Here is a 19,123-nt window from a genome sequence, read left to right as displayed (position 1 = left end):
AAGTGAGATCTAGTGAGAAGTAAGAGTAGTTTTGTGAGGAGAGTGAGTGGTCTAGAGTTTGTCTCTAGAAAGTGAGTAGTGTCATTGCTTCTAAAGTGTGTCTTTGAGAGTTTTGAGTGTTGTAATATTTTGTGTGTGTAATACAAGTAATTTGTTTAATTGTGTTATCTCTCCAACACTTATGTTAAAGTTGTGTACTCTAATCTTTCCTCAACAATTGGTATTAGAGCGGTACGATCAGGGACCGTCTCTAGTGAAGCTTTTATGAATCGTGAGAAGTTTAGTACTTCACAAGATTATTCGTTAATCTTGTTCGGCTTATCGAAGTTTTGCCAACACGATGGGAGATCTTCAAGTTGTTAGAGCAATCAAGAAGTTGAACAACAAAAATTACAACACATGGGCGACGTGCATGGAGTCTTACCTACAAGGCCAAGATCTTTGGGATGTTGTCGGCGGTAATGAAGTTAAGCAGCCGGAAGAAGACACCAGCGGCACTTTGCAGAAGTGGAAGATCAAGGCAGATAAGGCAATGTTTGCCTTAAAAACCACAGTTGAAGATGACATGTTGGAGCACATATGGAAAGCCAAGACACTAAAAGAAGCGTGGGACACCTTTACCACACTCTTTTCAAAGAGAAACGACACAAAACTACAGCTTCTTGAGAATGAGTTATTATCGGTGGCCCTAACGGGACATAACGATTGCCGAATATTTCCACAAGGTAAATTCTATTTGCCGTGAAATTTCTGAATTAGATCCTAGTGCAACCATTGTAGAATCCAAGATAAAAAGAATAATTATCCATGGATTGAGACTCGAATATCGAGGCTTCGTTGCCGCTTTACAAGGATGGCTGACCTAACCATCACTTGTTGAGTTTGAGAATTTGCTTGTTGATCAAGAAGCATTGGCAAAACAAATGGGAGAGGTCTCGTCAAGAGATGAGGAGGAAGCGCTCTACACCGAAAGTAAAGGCAGCTTTAAGTAGCATGTTGATGGTGGATCTAAAAGAAATGGTGACAAGGAAAAAGGTCATCAAGGATGAGGGAGTTCTCGGCCAGGGGGAGCTTCGAAGTATCATGGCAATCGTGGTCAGTCCTAGAATAATAAAAGGTTTGAGGGAAAATGTTACAATTGCGGAAAAAAGGGCCACATGGCGAAGAATTACTGGTTCAAAAAGCCCGCAAAGAGTAACGTCGCCAACTCAAAAAACAAACGTGAAGATGACTAGGACATCATAGCATATCTAACCCTAGAGGAAGAATGAGACACTGAAGCATTCGTTGCTATGGAGAAGCAAAAGTTAACTTTCACAGCAGCAAATTAAGAGTCGATTAACTACGAGAATGATTGGATCGTGGATTCGGGTTGCTTAAACCATATGATGGATGATGGGAAAAAGTGACAAAGTTTGACAGAGTACAAGGGAGGCCACTTGGTGGTGACGGCTAACGACTCGAGGCTACTGATTGCTCACATTGGTAAGGCTGTAATTGTGCCCCGCTACAACACTAACCATGTGCCGCTTCAAAATGTCTACCATGTTCCAGGTATGAAGAAAAATCTGCTTTCAGTGCCTCAACTGACGTCATTGGGAAATTATGTCTTGTTTGGTCCACGAGATATGAAGGTGTATCGACACCTCAAGATCTTAGGGACGCCAACAATGGAGGGACGGCGACTGCAGTCAGTCTATGTAATGTCAGCAGAAACTGCATACGTAGACAAAACAAGGAAGAGCGAGACAGCAGATTTATGGTACATGAGAATGGTCACGTTAGCTATCACAAGCTAAATGTGATGATGAAGAAGTCAATGCTTAAGGGGCTACCTCAGCTTGACATGAGAACATACACAGTTTGTGCAGGTTGCCAGTATGGTAAAGCACATCAACTACCATACGAAGAGTCAAAGTTCAAAAGCAAAAGAACCGTTAGAGTTGGTTCATTCCGATGTGTTCGGGCCCATTAAGCAACCATCGATAAGTGGGATGCGATACATGGTGACGTTCATTGATGACTTCTCTAGATATGTATGGATTTTTTTTATGAAAGAAAAATCTGAAACATTTTCAAAATTTAAAGAGTTTAAGGAGACAGTCGAAGGAGAAGTGGGAAAGAAGATCCATTGCATACGAATGGATAATGGAGGAGAATATACCTCGAATGAGTTTTCCCAGTATCTACAAGTAGAATACGTCACCAGTTCACATGTGCCAACATGCCACAACAGAATGGCGTAGCAGAAAAAAAGAACTGGCATCTTATAGAAATATATCGAAGTATACGCCATGCCAAGAATGTACCAGGAAGGTTTTGGGCTGAAGCCATGAGAACTGCAGCTCATGTGATCAACAGGCTTCCTCAACCAAGGTTAGAATTTGTCTCACCTTTTGAGAAACTGTGGGAAATGAAACCTACAGTTAGTTACTTTTGAGTATTTGGCTGTGTGTGCTACGTATTTGTTCCAACTCATTTACGTAGCAAGTTTGACAAGAAGACAATCAGATGTATCTTTGTGGTATACGACAGCCAAAGAAAAGGGTGGAAATGTTGTGATCCTACGACTGGAAGGTGTTACACATCGCGAGATGTGGTGTTTGATAAAGCATCTTCTTGGTGATCCTAAAAAAAAGAGGCGTTGCCTGATTCGAAAGAGATTGAAGATAAGTTGCAGGAAAAGATGGGGGAGCAAGCTGTTCGAATCCAGTCGAGACCAAATGAGTCTGAGGATTCACTTGATGGTGATGGTGTTGAGCAAGCAGTGCCTCAAAACCTTTGGCAAGTTGGCATATATTAACAACCAGAAGAAGATAGACCTGGTGAAGTGGAAGTATCAACTACACAATCACAACTAAGGAGGTCAACAAGAATCCGGAAGCTAAATCCTAAATGCGCCAACATAGCCATAGAAGAAGAAGCATTTGAACCAGAGTGGCTCAAAGTTAAGAGAAAATGTCACTGTAGTGGAGCTAAATCAGGCTTGGAATCTAGTGTCAAAGTAAGAGATTTGAAACCCATATCATGCAAATGGGTGTTCAAGATAAAGCGTTGTCAACCTAATGTAGAGAGAAAAATAAGATGGTGTTGAGAGGGACTGTTAAAGAAATCAACCCCATCTCATTGAAAGACCTTCACAAATCTAGAATAAAAAATTCTAGAACATTCACAAAAGTTGGTTAGCTAGATTATCAAAGTTAAAGTAGTCATTTGTAGAAAGGACTAAAAGGTTGTTTCTTAAGTTGGTGGAAGAGTCTAGAAGAATGGTGAGGTTTCCACCAACATGCAAGATTAATGTAGATAATTCAGGCTTAGGAAGTTAGTGGAATTATCTAGATATCTTTAGCATGATGTTTCCATGCTTCTCCAAGGTTCCATCCATGCCTATAAAAGGAGACGGCATCCACACCATTTGTATCAACCAACAACCAACCAATGTAACCAACCAAGCAAGTAAAAAGTAGTAGGCAACCAAGTGAGAATGAGAAGTAAGAGTAGTCTTGTGAGGGGTGTGAGTGGTCTAGATTAATCAACTCCATAGAGACCCTAGAGCAGTTTTAGGGTAGAGTTATGTTGAGATAAGAGGATTCACGAAGTTTCAGTTTGGACAGGTTTTTTTTTTTTTCAAGCTTTATTCCAATCACTTTTCATCATTGTTAGGACCTCAAATAGGTATGGTTGTGTTCTATTCTTCAAGAGCTTCAAATCCATATAAAATTCATGGATTTTAGTTGAAAAATGAAGAAGATATTGAAGTTTAAATTCTTCCAGAATCCGGCGTAATAGACGGAAGCCGGAGGCGGTTCCTGCAAAGCCCACCGGAGAAGGAGGGGAATATTTTGTCAACTTTGATGGAATATACTGACGGCGTCAGGTAACTTCGTTAGTTTTTAAACAAAATATTCTATTATTTAACGAAATATTCCCAAACGCCGTTAGGGATTCCGTCAGTGTGCCAGACAAGTGCCTGCGCGTGGTCGATGTGTGTGGTCGTGCCTTGGAAGGCGCATGTGACGTCCAAAAATTATTCTAAAAATATGGCGGTGTCCGTGTTGTCGAGTAGATCATTTTGGCATATTCTAACACCCCATTTGAGCAACGTATAAGGAATTAAACCTAAGTTTTGTTTATGTGCTATCGAATTAACGTTAAATTAGTTATTTCGCATATAGGTGAGACGCATCTTGAGGACAAGCGTGGTTAGGTGAGACTTGGGGGATACGATCCTGCTACTTACCAGTGAGTGGGCTTTTGTTTTCTACATATGTATATATGCTTACGATTCCCAAAAACTGTTTTAAATGAACTGTATGTTTTAAATGCCATGTCATGTGTATTGGATGAGGCATAGTATTGCATTAGTATAGTTATGCATAGTATTGGATGAGGCTGCAGAGGCCTAGGTAAGCATCAGGAGAGTACATCATGATGATATTAGTTATATTGTGTATGGTTATACGTTGATGCATTGTGAGATCATTATCCTGATCAGGGCACAGTGCTTCACGTGATGTTCACCTCCCGCATCACACGCTCACCTTGGATCCAAGTTTGGTGCACTAGCCTTGTCGTACAGACCACAATAGGTGGTTTTGACTCGTAGGTGACCCGCGATTATTCACACAGCCTTCACGTGATCGCAGCACTTGAGTGTACTTATTTACACGCAACCCTGCCATATAGACCACAATAGGTGGTTTCGACTCATGTGTAGGCATACCTGATGAGCTATAGATTCAGCTGTACAGGTCACATTAGGTGACTTCGGCTGACATACTATTCTACATTGATTCGTATCACCTGACTTGCACATTTTATTGTTGAACATCTTGACATTGCATACCTTTGTTTTCACTACTTCTAAGCATTGTTTTTATATACTTACGTATTATTAATTTCTGGGAAATTATACGGGTTTTACAGTGAAGGGTTAGTATGTTCATAAAGACAACTGTGTTTTCAAAAGCTTTGTTTTTGCCCACTCACGTTTTTTGTTTTGCGCCCCTCTAAGTTCTAGGTAGCTGATCATCCTTGGTGGCTCATGAGGACTTCACGGCATTTTTGACATCTCTATAAATAAGTAGGGATATTCTCCCTATTTGTATAAAGAGTACTCGTTTAGTTTGACCGCACTTGTGATACCTATGCTCTGAAACGTTTGTAGCATGACTGGGTCACTTCCACACACACTTCGTATTATCTTTAGTATAGATAAGTTTTAGTTAGTTTTTTTATTTATTCACAATTTCTTATTATCATTTTCACTTCTATTGGGCACTTGGTTACGTCACCCTCACGTGACGGCCAACATGTCTCAACTTTGGTCGGGGTGTGTCAAAATATTTTGTTGCACAAGGTTTTTGACTTTTTGTTTTATTATTTCTCTTATATTAATTGTTTATGCAACGAAATATTTGGTAGCACAAGATTTTTAGAATTTTTACTTTTTTAATTTAATTTAATTGTATCATTTTAATTTTTTTAATTATTTTAATTTAAATTGACATATTCAAAATAAAATTACATATGAAAAATAGTGATCAAATTATCCAATATATATAATATATTCAAAATGTACACATAGATTAACAAAGTACAATAATAAAATCCTAATACAAGTCTATTGTGGTGGTAGTGGCGGGGGATATGTTTCGATAGCATCCTAATCCTCAACTTTAGCCATCAAAGTATCAATGATTCCCTACAAAAAAAAAAAAAAAAAAAAAAAAAAGGTCAAATAACAGAAAAAACAAAAAATTGGCATAATCTCCCCTAAAATTGGTATACCCCAAATTCGATCCCAAACTCCACTCCTCATCCTATCCTCGACCCCAAACCCCATACCAAACTCAAAACTAACTCCAAATACACATTAATAAATAAAAAAATTAAAATTTGGGGAGAATATACCTTTTGGCAAGATTGAGAGTGAGTGAGAATGAGAGGGAGGAGTGAATGTGAGAGAATTAGAGGAGATAGTGAGAGAGAGAGATGAGAGAGTGAGTGAGAGTGAGAGATAGTGAAGAGAGAGAAAAGAGATTAAGTGAGAAGTGTGAGTGTGAGAGAGAGGGTCAGATTTGGGGAGAGGGAAAGATAGAGGAGAGGTAAGAGTAGAGAAAGACATTGAAAAAATGGTGGAGGAGTTATTTTGGTTTTAAAAGCCGTATCACTTTGCGCGACGAAGGATATGAGTTTGCACGATGAAATATTGGTCGTGCAGAGTCTTAAAAAAATTTCCCACGTCCCATTTTTGGTGCCCGCCCAAATTTTTAGAGCTTTGCGGAACGGAAAAATTGGTCGTGCAAAGTCTTTAAAAAAATTTCCTACATCCCATTTTTTGTGCCCGCCCAAATTTTTAGGGTTTTGCGCGATGAAAGATGGTTGCGCAATGTCTTAAAAAAAAATTTCCCGTGTCCCATTTTTGGTGCCCACCCAAATTTTTAGAGTTTTGCGTGACGAAAAAATGGTTGTGCAAAGTCTTAAAAAAAATAAATAAATAAAAAAAATTTCCCACGTCCCATTTTAGGCTCACATCCAAAATTAAGGATTATAAGTGCCGAAATATTGGTTCGTCACGCAAAATTTATAAAAATAATTTTTATAAATAATAAAAAAGAAAATAATTTATTTTACAATTTAAAATATAAATAAATTAAAATAAATAAGGTTAAGGAGACCAAAAGTGTAATCGTCGTGCAAAGAAAATAATAAAAAAAAAATTTAGCTTAAGAATATAAAATATGAAAATAAATAAAAAATAAGTAAACAACGGTTAGGAGACGAAATATTGATATTCGTCGCACACATGTTTTAAAAAATAATAAAAACTTATCAAAACAACTATATTTTAAAATTTATAATATAAAATAAAATAAAAAACAAAAATAAATTGGTTTGCGCAACGCATGTATACAACTACACTTAAATAAACGAAAATCACGATTTAACGGTTATTTTAAATCTGATTTTGATGATTTTTTACAGCTACACTCCTTGACCCTATATGAATACAGTGAATGAATTCAATCTTCAATTTAAAATATTTACACTAATGGATACCACAAAATTTTATGTTATACTTAATAAAAGTATAAATAAACTCTAAGTGTTAGTGAATCTATTGTTTTGATGAGATACACATTATTTGAAACTAGTTTCAACGATCCAACCGTCAAACTTGTTTGTATATACTTTGAGATCGCATACGCTAAAAATAAAAAATAAAAAAAATTCAGAGATCAAGTAACGGGACAAAAGTTTTCGACGGTTATAAATGAAAAATCACAATTCAACGGTTATTTTAACTCCAATTTTGATGATTTTTTACAGCTACACGCCTTGACCCTATATGAATACAATGAATGAATTCAATCTTTAATTTAAAATATTTATACTAGTGGATACCACCTTATGTTATACTTAATGAAAGCATAAATAAACTCGAAGTGTTAGTGAATCTATTGTTTTGATGAGATACACATTCTATGAAACTAGTTTCAATGATCCAACCGTCAAACTTGTTTGTATATATTTTGAGATCGTATACGCCAAAAATCGTAAAAAACAAGCATTCAGATATCAAGTAACGGGACAAAACTTTTCAACGGTTATAAATGAAAAATCACAATTTAACGGTTATTTTAACTCTAATTTTGATATTTTTTTACAGCTACACTCCTTGACCCTATATGAATACAATGACTGAATTCGATCTTCAATTAAAATATTTACATTAGTGGATACTACAAAATCTTATATTATACTTAATGAAAGTATAAATAAACTCTTAAGTGTTAGTGAATTTATTGTTTTGATGAGATACGCATTATACGAAACTAGTTTCAACAATCCAACCGTCAAACTTGTTTGTATATACTTCGAGATCATATACGCCAAAAATTGAAAAAAATAAATATTCATAGATCAAGGAATGAGACAAAACTTTTAGACGGTTATAAACGAAAAATCACGATTTAATGGTTATTTCAACTCCGATTTTGATGATTTTTTACAGCTATACTCCTTGACCCTATATGAATATAATGAACTAATTTGATCGTCAATTTAAAATATATTTTTCTAACAAAAATCCAATCCAAACTACAATAATATATTTTTCTAACAAAAACCCCGATCAGAACTACAATAATAAATTTAAAGCTATTTAATAAGTATATATACCGTTCAATTTCTCAAGTGTTATACGTACAAAATAAAAAACGAAAATAAATTGGTTTAGGCGACGAAATATTTGAATTACGTTGCGCAAAGATTTAAATTTTTTTTTATTTTGTAAAGACTTTGCGCGACGAAGTTTAAAGTTTCGTCACGCAAAGTCACTTTGCATGACGATGTGTTCTTCGTTGTGCAAAATTTTGTCGCACAAGACTTTGCGCAATGAAGTTTAGAATTTTGTCGCGCAAAGTCACTTTGTGCAATGATGTGTTTTTCGTTGCGCATGACTTTGCGCAACGAAGTTTAGAGTTTCGCCGTGCAAAATATCGTCGCGCAAGAGTTTTTTTTTACTATTGCTTCTTACTTCTCATGTCATGTGTACTCCACTTGCACTTAAAATTAATATTTTAACTCTATTTTTTTTTTTCTGTCACTTAGTACTACATTCTAGTGGTATTCATCTTTACTTGTAAATGAATTATTATGGCTAAACCATTGTGAGACTTAGCTTACTCCCCTACCCCTTAGGCCTTCCACATTAGGCCAGAAAAAGTAAATGTGATACCAATCAAAAAGACCGTTGTCGCTACAGGACGACGAAATGGAGGGAATTTATTAATATTCTCCAACAAAGGTATTGTTAATAAGCCCGTAGGTATTAAAACCTATTAAAAAAACACCTAATAACTTATTTGGCATTGTACGAAGTATTTGAAATACTGGAAAGAAATACCATTCAAGCTTATTTCCAAAGGAGTTGCAAATGGATCCACAGGTTGACCAATCATTGATGGTTGTAGAAATAGTACCTAAAATTACTACCGGAAAAATATATAAAAGATCGTTGGGCTATGCGGGCTCTTCCAGTAGGCCTTAATTTTTTGTGCCATACCAATATGTTGAGAAAGTTGAAATGAGAAGATAAGTGAGAATGTTGATAGGACTTCTTTAAAATAATATAAAACCATTTGGCAAGCATTTTTAATATTAATCAACAGCCTCTCTCACAACTCCCATGATTTTTTTCATGGTGATCATTTTGGGGCGTGAACCGTGCTGAATATCATTGGATTCGTCTTCGTTTTCAGTTCCCTATCATTAATATCGATCATGAAAATTTCAACCCTAAAAAACTGTGGTTAGGATTTGGGATTAATCTAATCTAGGGTTCAGCCAGCCCATGTTCTAAACTATGTCTTCTCCAAGCCTCTTGAGTTGGTGATCACCGGTTGGTGGTGCTGTTGTCATCCTATCGCTAGTCCATTATTAGTTTACATGTACGACTTTTGGTATTGTGTGATTTGGCTTTATAAACAAGGTTATATGTTCAGTCGAGAAATATTAATTACAATTTAAATATGTATCTTTAATAAAGAACATTGCTTTGACTTCTTATATATTATATGTAGGTTTATTTTTCCTCTGCAAATTACGATTTGAGACATATGCATATATAACTCATTAAAAGTTGCAAAACAGAGTTTAGCGTTGCGTAAGAGTGAAAGAAAAGCTCTTGATAAAACGAAATCCCTTGCCGCTACCCGTGACTTGGCTTTGAGTCGGGCAGCCCTCTCGCTTTCCACCTCTTTCCCCTTAATTCTCTTTTCCCTTTCTAGTTCTTTTCTCCTAAGCCTACATTTCAAGTTTCCATTTGATTTGTTTGCGGCATTGTGGTGCGCTAGTTTTGAATGTGGTGGTGATTTTACCATGTAATAACAATGTAGGACTTTTCTTTTGATGGCTTGGGGCTAGGACAGGTAGGACTTTTCTTCTTAATAACAATTCATAAAACTCAGTATGATCTTACAATGTTCTGTTGTCTCACTATAGGCTAGTTGTTTTAAGTGTCAACAGACATCGCAACCAAGAGAAAATGTTGATCCAAATTATGAGTTAAAACTTTCAAGATAAATTCCATGAAATGTTGCAATTGACGGAAATGACCCTAATTCTCACCTAGAACCTTGAGATTAGTCACTGGAGAAGGTTTACCCATATTTGGCATTGGAAGAAATTGTTTTGCTCTTGGTTGCGATGTCTCTTGCAATTGGGTTGAATAATCATTTTTGCTCCTTCAAATTGTATTGCTTGAGCATTCCAAGTTTTTCGTTTCAAAATACATTATATTGTTTCTTATAAAAAAAAAGTATCATAAAAACAAAAAAATTTACACACATCAAAACGTGATTTATGAGTTTAACTCATCGACTAGAAGAATAATAAGAAATCTAAAACCATTCAGCTCCAAATTTCTTCCAAGTCACAACAGCTGTTCCTGATCATGTTCACTCTGTGAATGAAGGACCCATAAATGATAAATATGTACCTCCAAAAAAAAAAAAAAAAAAAAAAGGACCCTAAACGCAGTTGCCTTGTCTAGCGGTTGGAAGATACAGTCCAAATGTCTTTCAAAAAGATATTGGTGCCTACTGCAACAATTAAGTTTGGGCCTCAAAACAGCCGTACTATTTGTTTTGAGTATAAACCCTAGACGCCAACAAAATGCCGTGGGGCGATCCAGATTTATCACGGGTGTAGAAACTTTTAATCTCACCAGGAAGAAGAAGACAGAATATATCGCAGCCTGAAGTCAACAGGTACAGAAAATCTAACTATTCTGTATGTTCTTTAGTAAAGGGTGATAATTGTGGTAATTTATGTTGAAAATTACTCAACGTCCCGCATTGGAAAAATAACATATTTTTCACTGATTTAAGAGCTTTAGAGGAAGGGATTATAAGTCGGTGTTGTAGCGGCACGTTCTACTTCTGGGATCTTAGAAATTGATATTAATTAGGGGATTGTGAATCTGTGTTAACAGAAGGAAATGGTTGCCACTAGGTGGGACGCCGAGGATATAGATACGGAAGAGTGGTGATATTTTTAAGTCGGTTTCGTAGGGCACAGTTTTACCTATTAACTCTTAACAATCTGTATCAGAGTCTGATTTCGAGTCAATATGAACATTAGTAAATGAGTGACGATCACGTAGGTACAAAAGCGTGGTGGAATGTGTGAAACACCAGATTATAGGGTTTTTGTTTTTCTGATTTTTCCGTTTGGTTAAACGTCCCACTCAGGTTTAGACACTAAGTAGTGACCCCTCCACCTTGACAAGCCTGGTCTGTTCGTTGCTTCGATGTGGCTGATGGACGTTTACCCATCAACTCTTAACAATTTGTATCAGAGCCTGATTTCGAGTCAATGGATATTAGTAAATGAGTGATTCACTCATCCTAGGTGTGCCGACGATCATGTAGGTACAAAAGCGTGGTGGAATGTACGAAACATCAGATTGTAGGGTTTTCTTTTTCTGATTTCTCCCTTTGGTTAAACATCACATTCAGGTTTAGACTACTCTAAGTAGTGACCCCTCCACCTTGAAAAGCGAGGTCTGTTTGTTGCTTCGATGTGGCTGATGGATAGGTCTATGTCGTGAACGTGACAAATTTTAGGACCACTTACTCAACTTGTTTCCAATGAAATTTTCTTTAGCATGGACCAATCTTTAGATTCTCCATCCATGCACATGATCAAATCATAACTAGTACTTTTTAATATAAGCAATATCCGAGAAGGCGAAACTGAATAGAGGATCAGAGTGCAACAGTAAATCCTCTTAACTGCTTAAGATACAAATTCTAATATTAGGGAATGGAGAGTAGAGAACACGACTAGAGTGGATATGTAAATGGGCTAAACTACTTGAGCTACAAACCCTAGTGTTGAGAGATAAGGAGTAGAACACATGACCGGAGTGCAAACATAGATGTTCTAAACCACTTAAGCTAAAAGCCGCTTCTAATCATAGATAGTGCTTTGAAACTCGACTCATTTATCTCATTATTACTTACAGTTGAAAGAGAGCAGATATTATACATGTAATTTGCATATATGTCTATAGCTATGTACAAAATCATAAACCCCACCCCACCCCATCCCCCCGGGATGATGTGAACAATAATTTGCAGAACCAAAAATTTGGATCATTTGTATAGAAGGTACCTAAAATTAAACTCATAGGGCGTAACTTGGACAAATTGTGAAAGGGGCTCATTTTTCCCTCTTTCAAGAAGCTTGAGTGCTTCTTTTCCCACTTCACTTGGGAGCTGAAGGCAGATCCAATCAAGCAAAGACTCCAAATCCTTAGCAAAATCAAGTAAATACCAATCCAATATCTTTGGAATTGCAACCTTATCTGATGAAATTCCTACTGCAGCTTGCAAGTACTCTATTTTTGCAACTTCCAGTTCATTCTCAACTTGGGATGCAGTGTACACTTTCACCTGTATTTTGGCAGAGCTCATATATTAGTAATGTCATACCGCGTCGATTATTAAATGGTAATTTGACAGATCATTTTATTTCTTCCAAAACTTACCGCAGGGGAAGACCAGCTGCCACATGATAGTGCAAATGTTACCAATGGTTCGGATAATTCCAATCCAAAAGTACTTCTTGCCGTCTTCTCGTCAGTTTTTGTGCCCTTAGAGAAGGTCTGCTCAGGAGTTGATAAAATAATTATAAATCTTCTGTGTTCAATCTTCTATGTGCATACAAGTTGAGGCTACTTACATGTTTTGACTGATACGGCAGTCTCAAGATGAAATGTTCAATAGTTATTGCATTCAGGATGTGTCCTCCAACATTTATTGTTGCCTGAGTCACATGAAATACAACCATACGGTCCATATATGAATTATTGACAAGCAGAAGTAATTTAACAATCTGGTTTGCTGTCATAAACAGGACATATTTCGTACCTTCTGCATTAGGGCTACAATTATCTCTGGACTCTCAGGTATGCCGTGCTCGAGGAAGGCCTGCAGTATTGAACAATTGCAGCAGATGAAACAATTTCTTAAGATAAACAAGACTGGAAACAAAAAATAATAAGGAAAGGAAGACTTGATTACTTAGGCGTAACACCACAAGATTGTTCTGAACTGTTTTAAATAAGAATATCTTTTGATGTCTCTTACATACATTCATCATGCAGGAATTGTAGATATTGATCCAGAAGGCAAGCTTCTCCTGATGACTGAGGCTTTGTAAATTTACAGAAGCAAGTTTCCGAAACAGTAGTCTGCGAATTCAGCAAATAAATATGACTATAAGTAGTCCTAAAATAATCACCATATCATGCAAGAAGGTTGGAAACTAAATCTACATAACAGATTACAAATCAGAGAACTTACTTCAATCTGCGGAGTAGGAACAAAGCATTTGCTCTTCGGTTTGGATTAATATTCTGAGCTTCAATTGCGTGTAATTGCTTATATGGACCGATATCTCTTTGTCCAAATTCCAAACAAATACCATAAGGATCCCAATTTTCTGTTCTTTCATTTTCTGCAGGACCCAGATTCTTAACTGAACTAATTCTCGTGAGAATGCTTGATAAGCACTTGACAATACTTTCTGAAATTTTGTTAGGACTGTCATCTCCTGACAGCTCCTTGTCCGGGATACTAGGAAGTCTTGCTTGTGCACTTTCTTGGTCACGTTTTTAGTTTCTAACTGAACGTACAACACAAGCAAAACAATGTTCATTGCACTGCAAACGAGTGTCAGTAACTTAATGAAATTCGGTAATTTTAGTATGTACCTGAAGTTTTTGAGGCTCTAAATGCTTTTCTGCTGTTCTGTGATCGATTGGAGGTCTCTTCGCTGGAGTCCTAACCTGAGTTTGATGGATCAAGGCTCTGTCGTTGCTCTTCGTAGAATTATTATATGATTGGTTCTCTTTTCCCTGCTTAACATCTGAAACTGAAACTGCAATTAAGAACATTAAAAATCTCATGGCCTATAAATTAGGATGAACATATGGCTTACCAGAACGGGATGGACAATACTTTTCAGTGGAAATGGTAGAATTGTTTCCTCTTTGAGATTGAAATTTGGGATTCTTTATCGGGTGCAAATCAGATGAATCAGCTGATGATGTTTCCATTTTCCTCTTGGAGGTTGAAATGTATACAGCTTCCTGATACAAGTCCTTCCTAAAATGCACTACCTGTTCTTCGAGCCGAACCACCTCCTCTTCCAAAACAGCCACTTCTGCTAGAAGCTCCAACGTCTATAAAATTAAAAATCACAATTAAAATTACTTTAAAACTCCTTTACGTTCATTAGTCCTAATTACTTTCTTTAACTATGGACAATACATTAGTGCAAGATATTCCGCTAAGCAACTACATTATCTAAAAAAAACAAAAAGCAGATATGGGCTTGGCCAGTTGGTCAGAACAACAAACTCTATGCCCCGTAAATTAGATTAGATTGGAATATTGCTTCTACAAAAATAGTGAACACTCACATAAGGAGGCAGATAAGGAGGCAGACGAGGCAGAGCTCCCAAGGGTCTTGTAAATGCCCTCTGCAAAGCTCTGTGTACATTCTCTTCATGTCTAAGCTTCTTCTTCAACTTATCAACCTAAACAAGTTACAATGTTCAACTCAATAATCAATACTAATTAAAGAGAGAGCTTATAAAATCACATAACATACAAATTAAAAGTACTAAAAATATGAATTTCATACATCTTGTTGCAAAGCCAATTTCCTCTCTCTGCTCAAAGCTCTTCCATTGCTGATTGCTTTTCTGGTTTCCTTGATCTCACTCCCTTGCATTTCTACCTTTTCCTTTAAATATACAGCAATTAGCTTCCAATACAAAAAACTGAAGTGGGCAGAGAAAAAAACTTGTAAAATATAAACCCATGTTGGAAATGGATCAAAGAAGCTAAATTTACTTTCTTGTGTTGAAAACCAATCTCAGAATCAGAAGGGTCAACGGAGAATTGGAGAGAAAATGATATAATTTTCCTGAGAAAATTTGTGAGCCAGGAGAGATAACAACTGCTGAGATTCAAGTGGAAGAACCATCACGGAAATCCATCCAAAGATGCCAGAAATTTATATAATATTGGGAGGCTCCAAATTTTGAAGCCATAATCTGCGCTCCATGGCAATGTTTCATAGGCTTCTCCCACAGTGAAAGAAAAGAAAACCTTTTCCGAAAATTATGATTGAAAAAATGTGAAAAAGTGCATAACGTAGTTTAGCTCATAGTTCAAAGTATATGAGTTACTTTTTTATTCTTCTCTAGTGGCTTCATAGACTGTAGCCTTGCCCTCACTCTGGTGTTCATCTTCCAGCTTCTTTTAGTATCTGCAGAAATTGTGATCAAACCAATCCAATATCATTAGAGAAACAAACTTTGAAGTTGGCAAAATTCAATTGAGAAAATGGGAATTTTCTAGCATAAACTCCAAGGTTTTTAACTGTTAGATTGTTCGTCAATGATAAAATGACCAGTACGTAACTGCTTAACACTCTCGAGTATAGGCTACTCTGGAGTATCATAGAATTTTCGAAGAGAATGAGTTGAATTGCTATAAATAGGGACCAGATTCGTACCCTTTTACAGGAAAAAGTTCTTATCTTTAAACAAAAACTTCAATGCCACCAAACGGTAATCGTCTCCAATCCATCTTCTGCCTTCCTCGTTCATGGTGAAGTTAAAAGTGCAAAACTAACCAGACCCATGTCGCAAATTCTTGGGTTTTTGAGCGGGGATGTTCTGGATACGCAGAAAGATTAAAGGGAAGAGAACATCAAAGAGCAATGTGGAACCGTACAAAAACTAGAAGCACAGCGCACTAGAACAATGGTGCTCTCGGACTTCTTTGCGCCATCATGAACCAACGTGCACCTCTCTCTTTTAAGCTCCTGCAACGTAGCACCGACTCTTTTGCCTTTTTAATCACATCATCTTCTCTCTTCCCCTCTATATTTCTCTAGTTCCGAGAATGCCCTGATTCGTGCAATATGTATCAAAACTTAATGGGAAATACACTAGGAGACATAAATTTACCAAAATTATGAAAGTTTGTATTTATGTGTTCATAATTTTAACAAGATGATGTGGTTGACTACTGGGGAAGATAGATTGGATTTATATGTGGAGGTCAAGTGACAAGTATGTTGTGTCGATGCATTAAATAAAAGATTGTGGGGTGTGTTTATTTGAAGGAAAAAGCTGCCCTAAACACGTACTTTTGCCAACTAGCTAAATGGGTTTTAATCATGGAAAAAGAATTAATATATGAGCACTCCTGGATTGCTTGACCATTCAAGATTTGATTCAGAGTTCAGACTTCTTCTTGTTAATTACCATATGTCACCTATTCTTTATTCATGCTTAGTTAATGTTGTGTTATTTAATTTCTTAGGTGCAGACCTCCAAAATTTAATAGATTGGATTTACTTACGTTCTTTTTATTGGAAACTATATATATGATTTTTTACAAATATCGTTACAACTAGATGCCCTTGTTATATATCTTAAAAGTTTCATCGTTCATCTTACTTTTGATTAGAAAGAAGAAGAAACAAGTATTTCTCATTCTCATAAAATCTAATTTGATGCACCGTAAATTTATATTGTTGTGAATAAATCACATTAAGGAACTAAATTAAGAGGCATCGTTTCATTTTCGTCTTAGGCCTCGATTAGTATTGGGACGGCTCTGGACGCATCATAATCGAATTACACTATAGCGATGGTATCCGTCACAATTAGGTGTAAATTTCTCACAAACAAGTATAGTTTTTGCACTTGAGAATAAACAGATGAGTTATTTAGTTAACACTAACATTTTGATGGCATCAATCGAATGGTTAAATGATTCTGATTTAATTGATTTTTGTGCAAAATTAATCTGTAAAGTATAAAGGGAATTTTGCACAAATACCACATGAACTTGAAAGCATGCATGCAAATACCACCTGAACTTTTAATTGTGTGTGTTTTACCACCTGAACTTTATTAATTGTTGGAATCCACCACCTACCGTTACTTTCCATCCATTTTACTGTTAAAACATTTGACTTGTGAGGGCATTTTCGTCAAATAACTTTTTAGTCACATTATACGGCATCCGGAGGGAGGGTTAGTAGGATACGAGGGTTTCATGGAGAGAAAGAAAAACAAGTTTGATTTTGGCAAGAATTGTTGAAGAATTGAAGAAAAAATTAATGGTTGGCAAGTATAAATTAACAAATAAACAATTTATATTATCATTCAACAAACAAAATAAACAAGAGAACCAAAAAGATGAAACAAGAAAATCCGACCTAGAAGGCCTTTTACATCCCCTATAAAAATTTCCAGCAACATATAATAACGCTTAAGAACTTAAGATTGTGATAAGAGATGATCAAGCACATATTGGAATTGGTGCACTGAAGGGAAGCTATCATGATGTTGGTGGCGGTTGAAATTACAAATATGTGAGTATATCAGTAAAATCATGTATCCTCACTCCAAAGCAATCCCAACAGATGGCCAATTAGAAAAGGAAAACGAAAATTCCCCGGAAATGATCCAAAAGTTGAAAGAAAACAAACGAAAAAAAATAAAAACTATATGATATGGACACGGCACTAGATCCACGTGAGAGTGACTACCAAGTACAATTTGGTATGGCTCAGATTCGTTTAAAAGATTAAAATTGTCTTTAAAAAAAATATTTTTAGAATTAATCTTTAGTAAAAATATAAATGAAATTAAAAAATCACTTGAAATATTTTCTACAAATAACACATAATTGGTGCACTTTGTAAAAAATATTTCAAGTATTTTTGGAATTCAAAAATATTTTTTCTAAAAACACTTTTAACGAATAAGTTTGTCTAGTTATCAAGTAATTTATCAACTAATAATTTAGTTAAGTAATGCTTTTATTATCAACCCTTAATTATTAATTAGTTTAGTTGTTCATTATCGAGTAATTTATCAACTCATAATTTAGTCGATTATTGTGAAATGATCTTAAGCAAGTAAGCAAGCTGTCCTGGAAGGGTAATTTCATCATTTTACTTGTAGGACCAACGAAAACGTAACGAAACAAAACTCAGATCAGCTATACCTTTCGTGCAAACTATTTTTCCTCTAAAAAAATAGGAGATTATGTCCTTTAGCTTCTTTGATATAATCATTCAAGAAATGTACGTACGTAAGGTGGACAATATTATGTAAATGTCATTTTCGGCTGCCATCAAATTCATTACTATCTAAATAATTGAATCAAGCTGTTCAACGTGATGCCAATGTGAAGTAACTAGTATGAAAGCCGGTTTAGAAATTATAAAAGTCCAGGTACCCTTTATTTTAATAAATTTATATTATAATTGTTAAAGTTTATTGTCAAATGAATACATGAGAACGACGACATTATAAAATGTTTATTACACAACCAACGTTGATTGTGACACAACAAACGTTTTATTGTAGTATAGATGTAAGCTATTATTAGCGGACATCATAAAATCACTATGATCGTTATTTGCTATTGGACTCCCTACCTTCACATTTAATGGTGTTACAACATCACGTTTGTTGGAGAACAAGATCCCACAGTCATATGATAAAATAGTATACAATTAATTATTAGAGCTTTCATTCCTAATATTACTGAGGCCTTTTGCGATAAAATCAAACATTTGATAATAAGTGGTTAAGTTGGAACAATATTGATGATGTTGATGGTGGACCATGATGTGCCTATGAAGTTTATCAACGTTAACATTCAACATCTGTATTACAATAAATGTATAATAGTATAATATAACATATATTATCATTTTTATTACTGTGAAATATTGATTCTTATATTATAACGTCATATTAGTATATAACACAATAAAAGTAGGACGTGACACGTGAACATCATTACATTACAAAAACTTCGTTTGATTAAAAAGCTTGTTTTTAAATTTATCATACTAACCTTTTTTTTAACAATTATATTTCTCTTGGTTGTCGCTAAGAATCCTATAATTTGTTTTAAATTGTGTATATAACAGATTTGCTGCTGTTTTGATCCTCATATTCTAGTTCCATGCACGTTATTCCAATAATATGTATTGATTTTCTGGT

At 35.6% G+C, this 19,123-nt stretch overlaps 1 protein-coding gene across 1 annotated transcript; it reads right to left on the bottom strand.

Annotated features, from left to right (window-relative positions):
- Window positions 1–11,713: 11,713 nt before the first annotated feature.
- LOC103959537 lies at window positions 11,714–16,054 on the bottom strand. The gene is made up of 12 exons (XM_048580279.1): window positions 15,601–16,054; window positions 15,272–15,351; window positions 14,722–14,823; window positions 14,498–14,614; window positions 14,014–14,257; window positions 13,783–13,953; window positions 13,377–13,683; window positions 13,165–13,264; window positions 12,942–13,001; window positions 12,754–12,837; window positions 12,560–12,676; window positions 11,714–12,464 (listed from the first exon to the last, which is right to left on the bottom strand). Exons 2-12 carry the CDS (start codon window positions 15,329–15,331, stop codon window positions 12,165–12,167), a joined length of 1,662 nt encoding a protein of 553 aa, XP_048436236.1. The 5' UTR covers window positions 15,332–15,351; window positions 15,601–16,054; the 3' UTR covers window positions 11,714–12,164.
- Between the last annotated feature and the right edge of the window lie 3,069 nt (window positions 16,055–19,123).

The sequence above is a fragment of a genome, unplaced genomic scaffold, assembly GCF_019419815.1.
Source record: "Pyrus x bretschneideri cultivar Hongxiangsu unplaced genomic scaffold, Pyrus_bretschneideri_v1 Contig15, whole genome shotgun sequence".
NCBI classification, from domain to species: Eukaryota; Viridiplantae; Streptophyta; class Magnoliopsida; order Rosales; family Rosaceae; genus Pyrus; species Pyrus x bretschneideri.
Note: the sequence above shows the minus strand (reverse complement) of the source record. Positions and strands in the feature narration are given on the sequence as shown.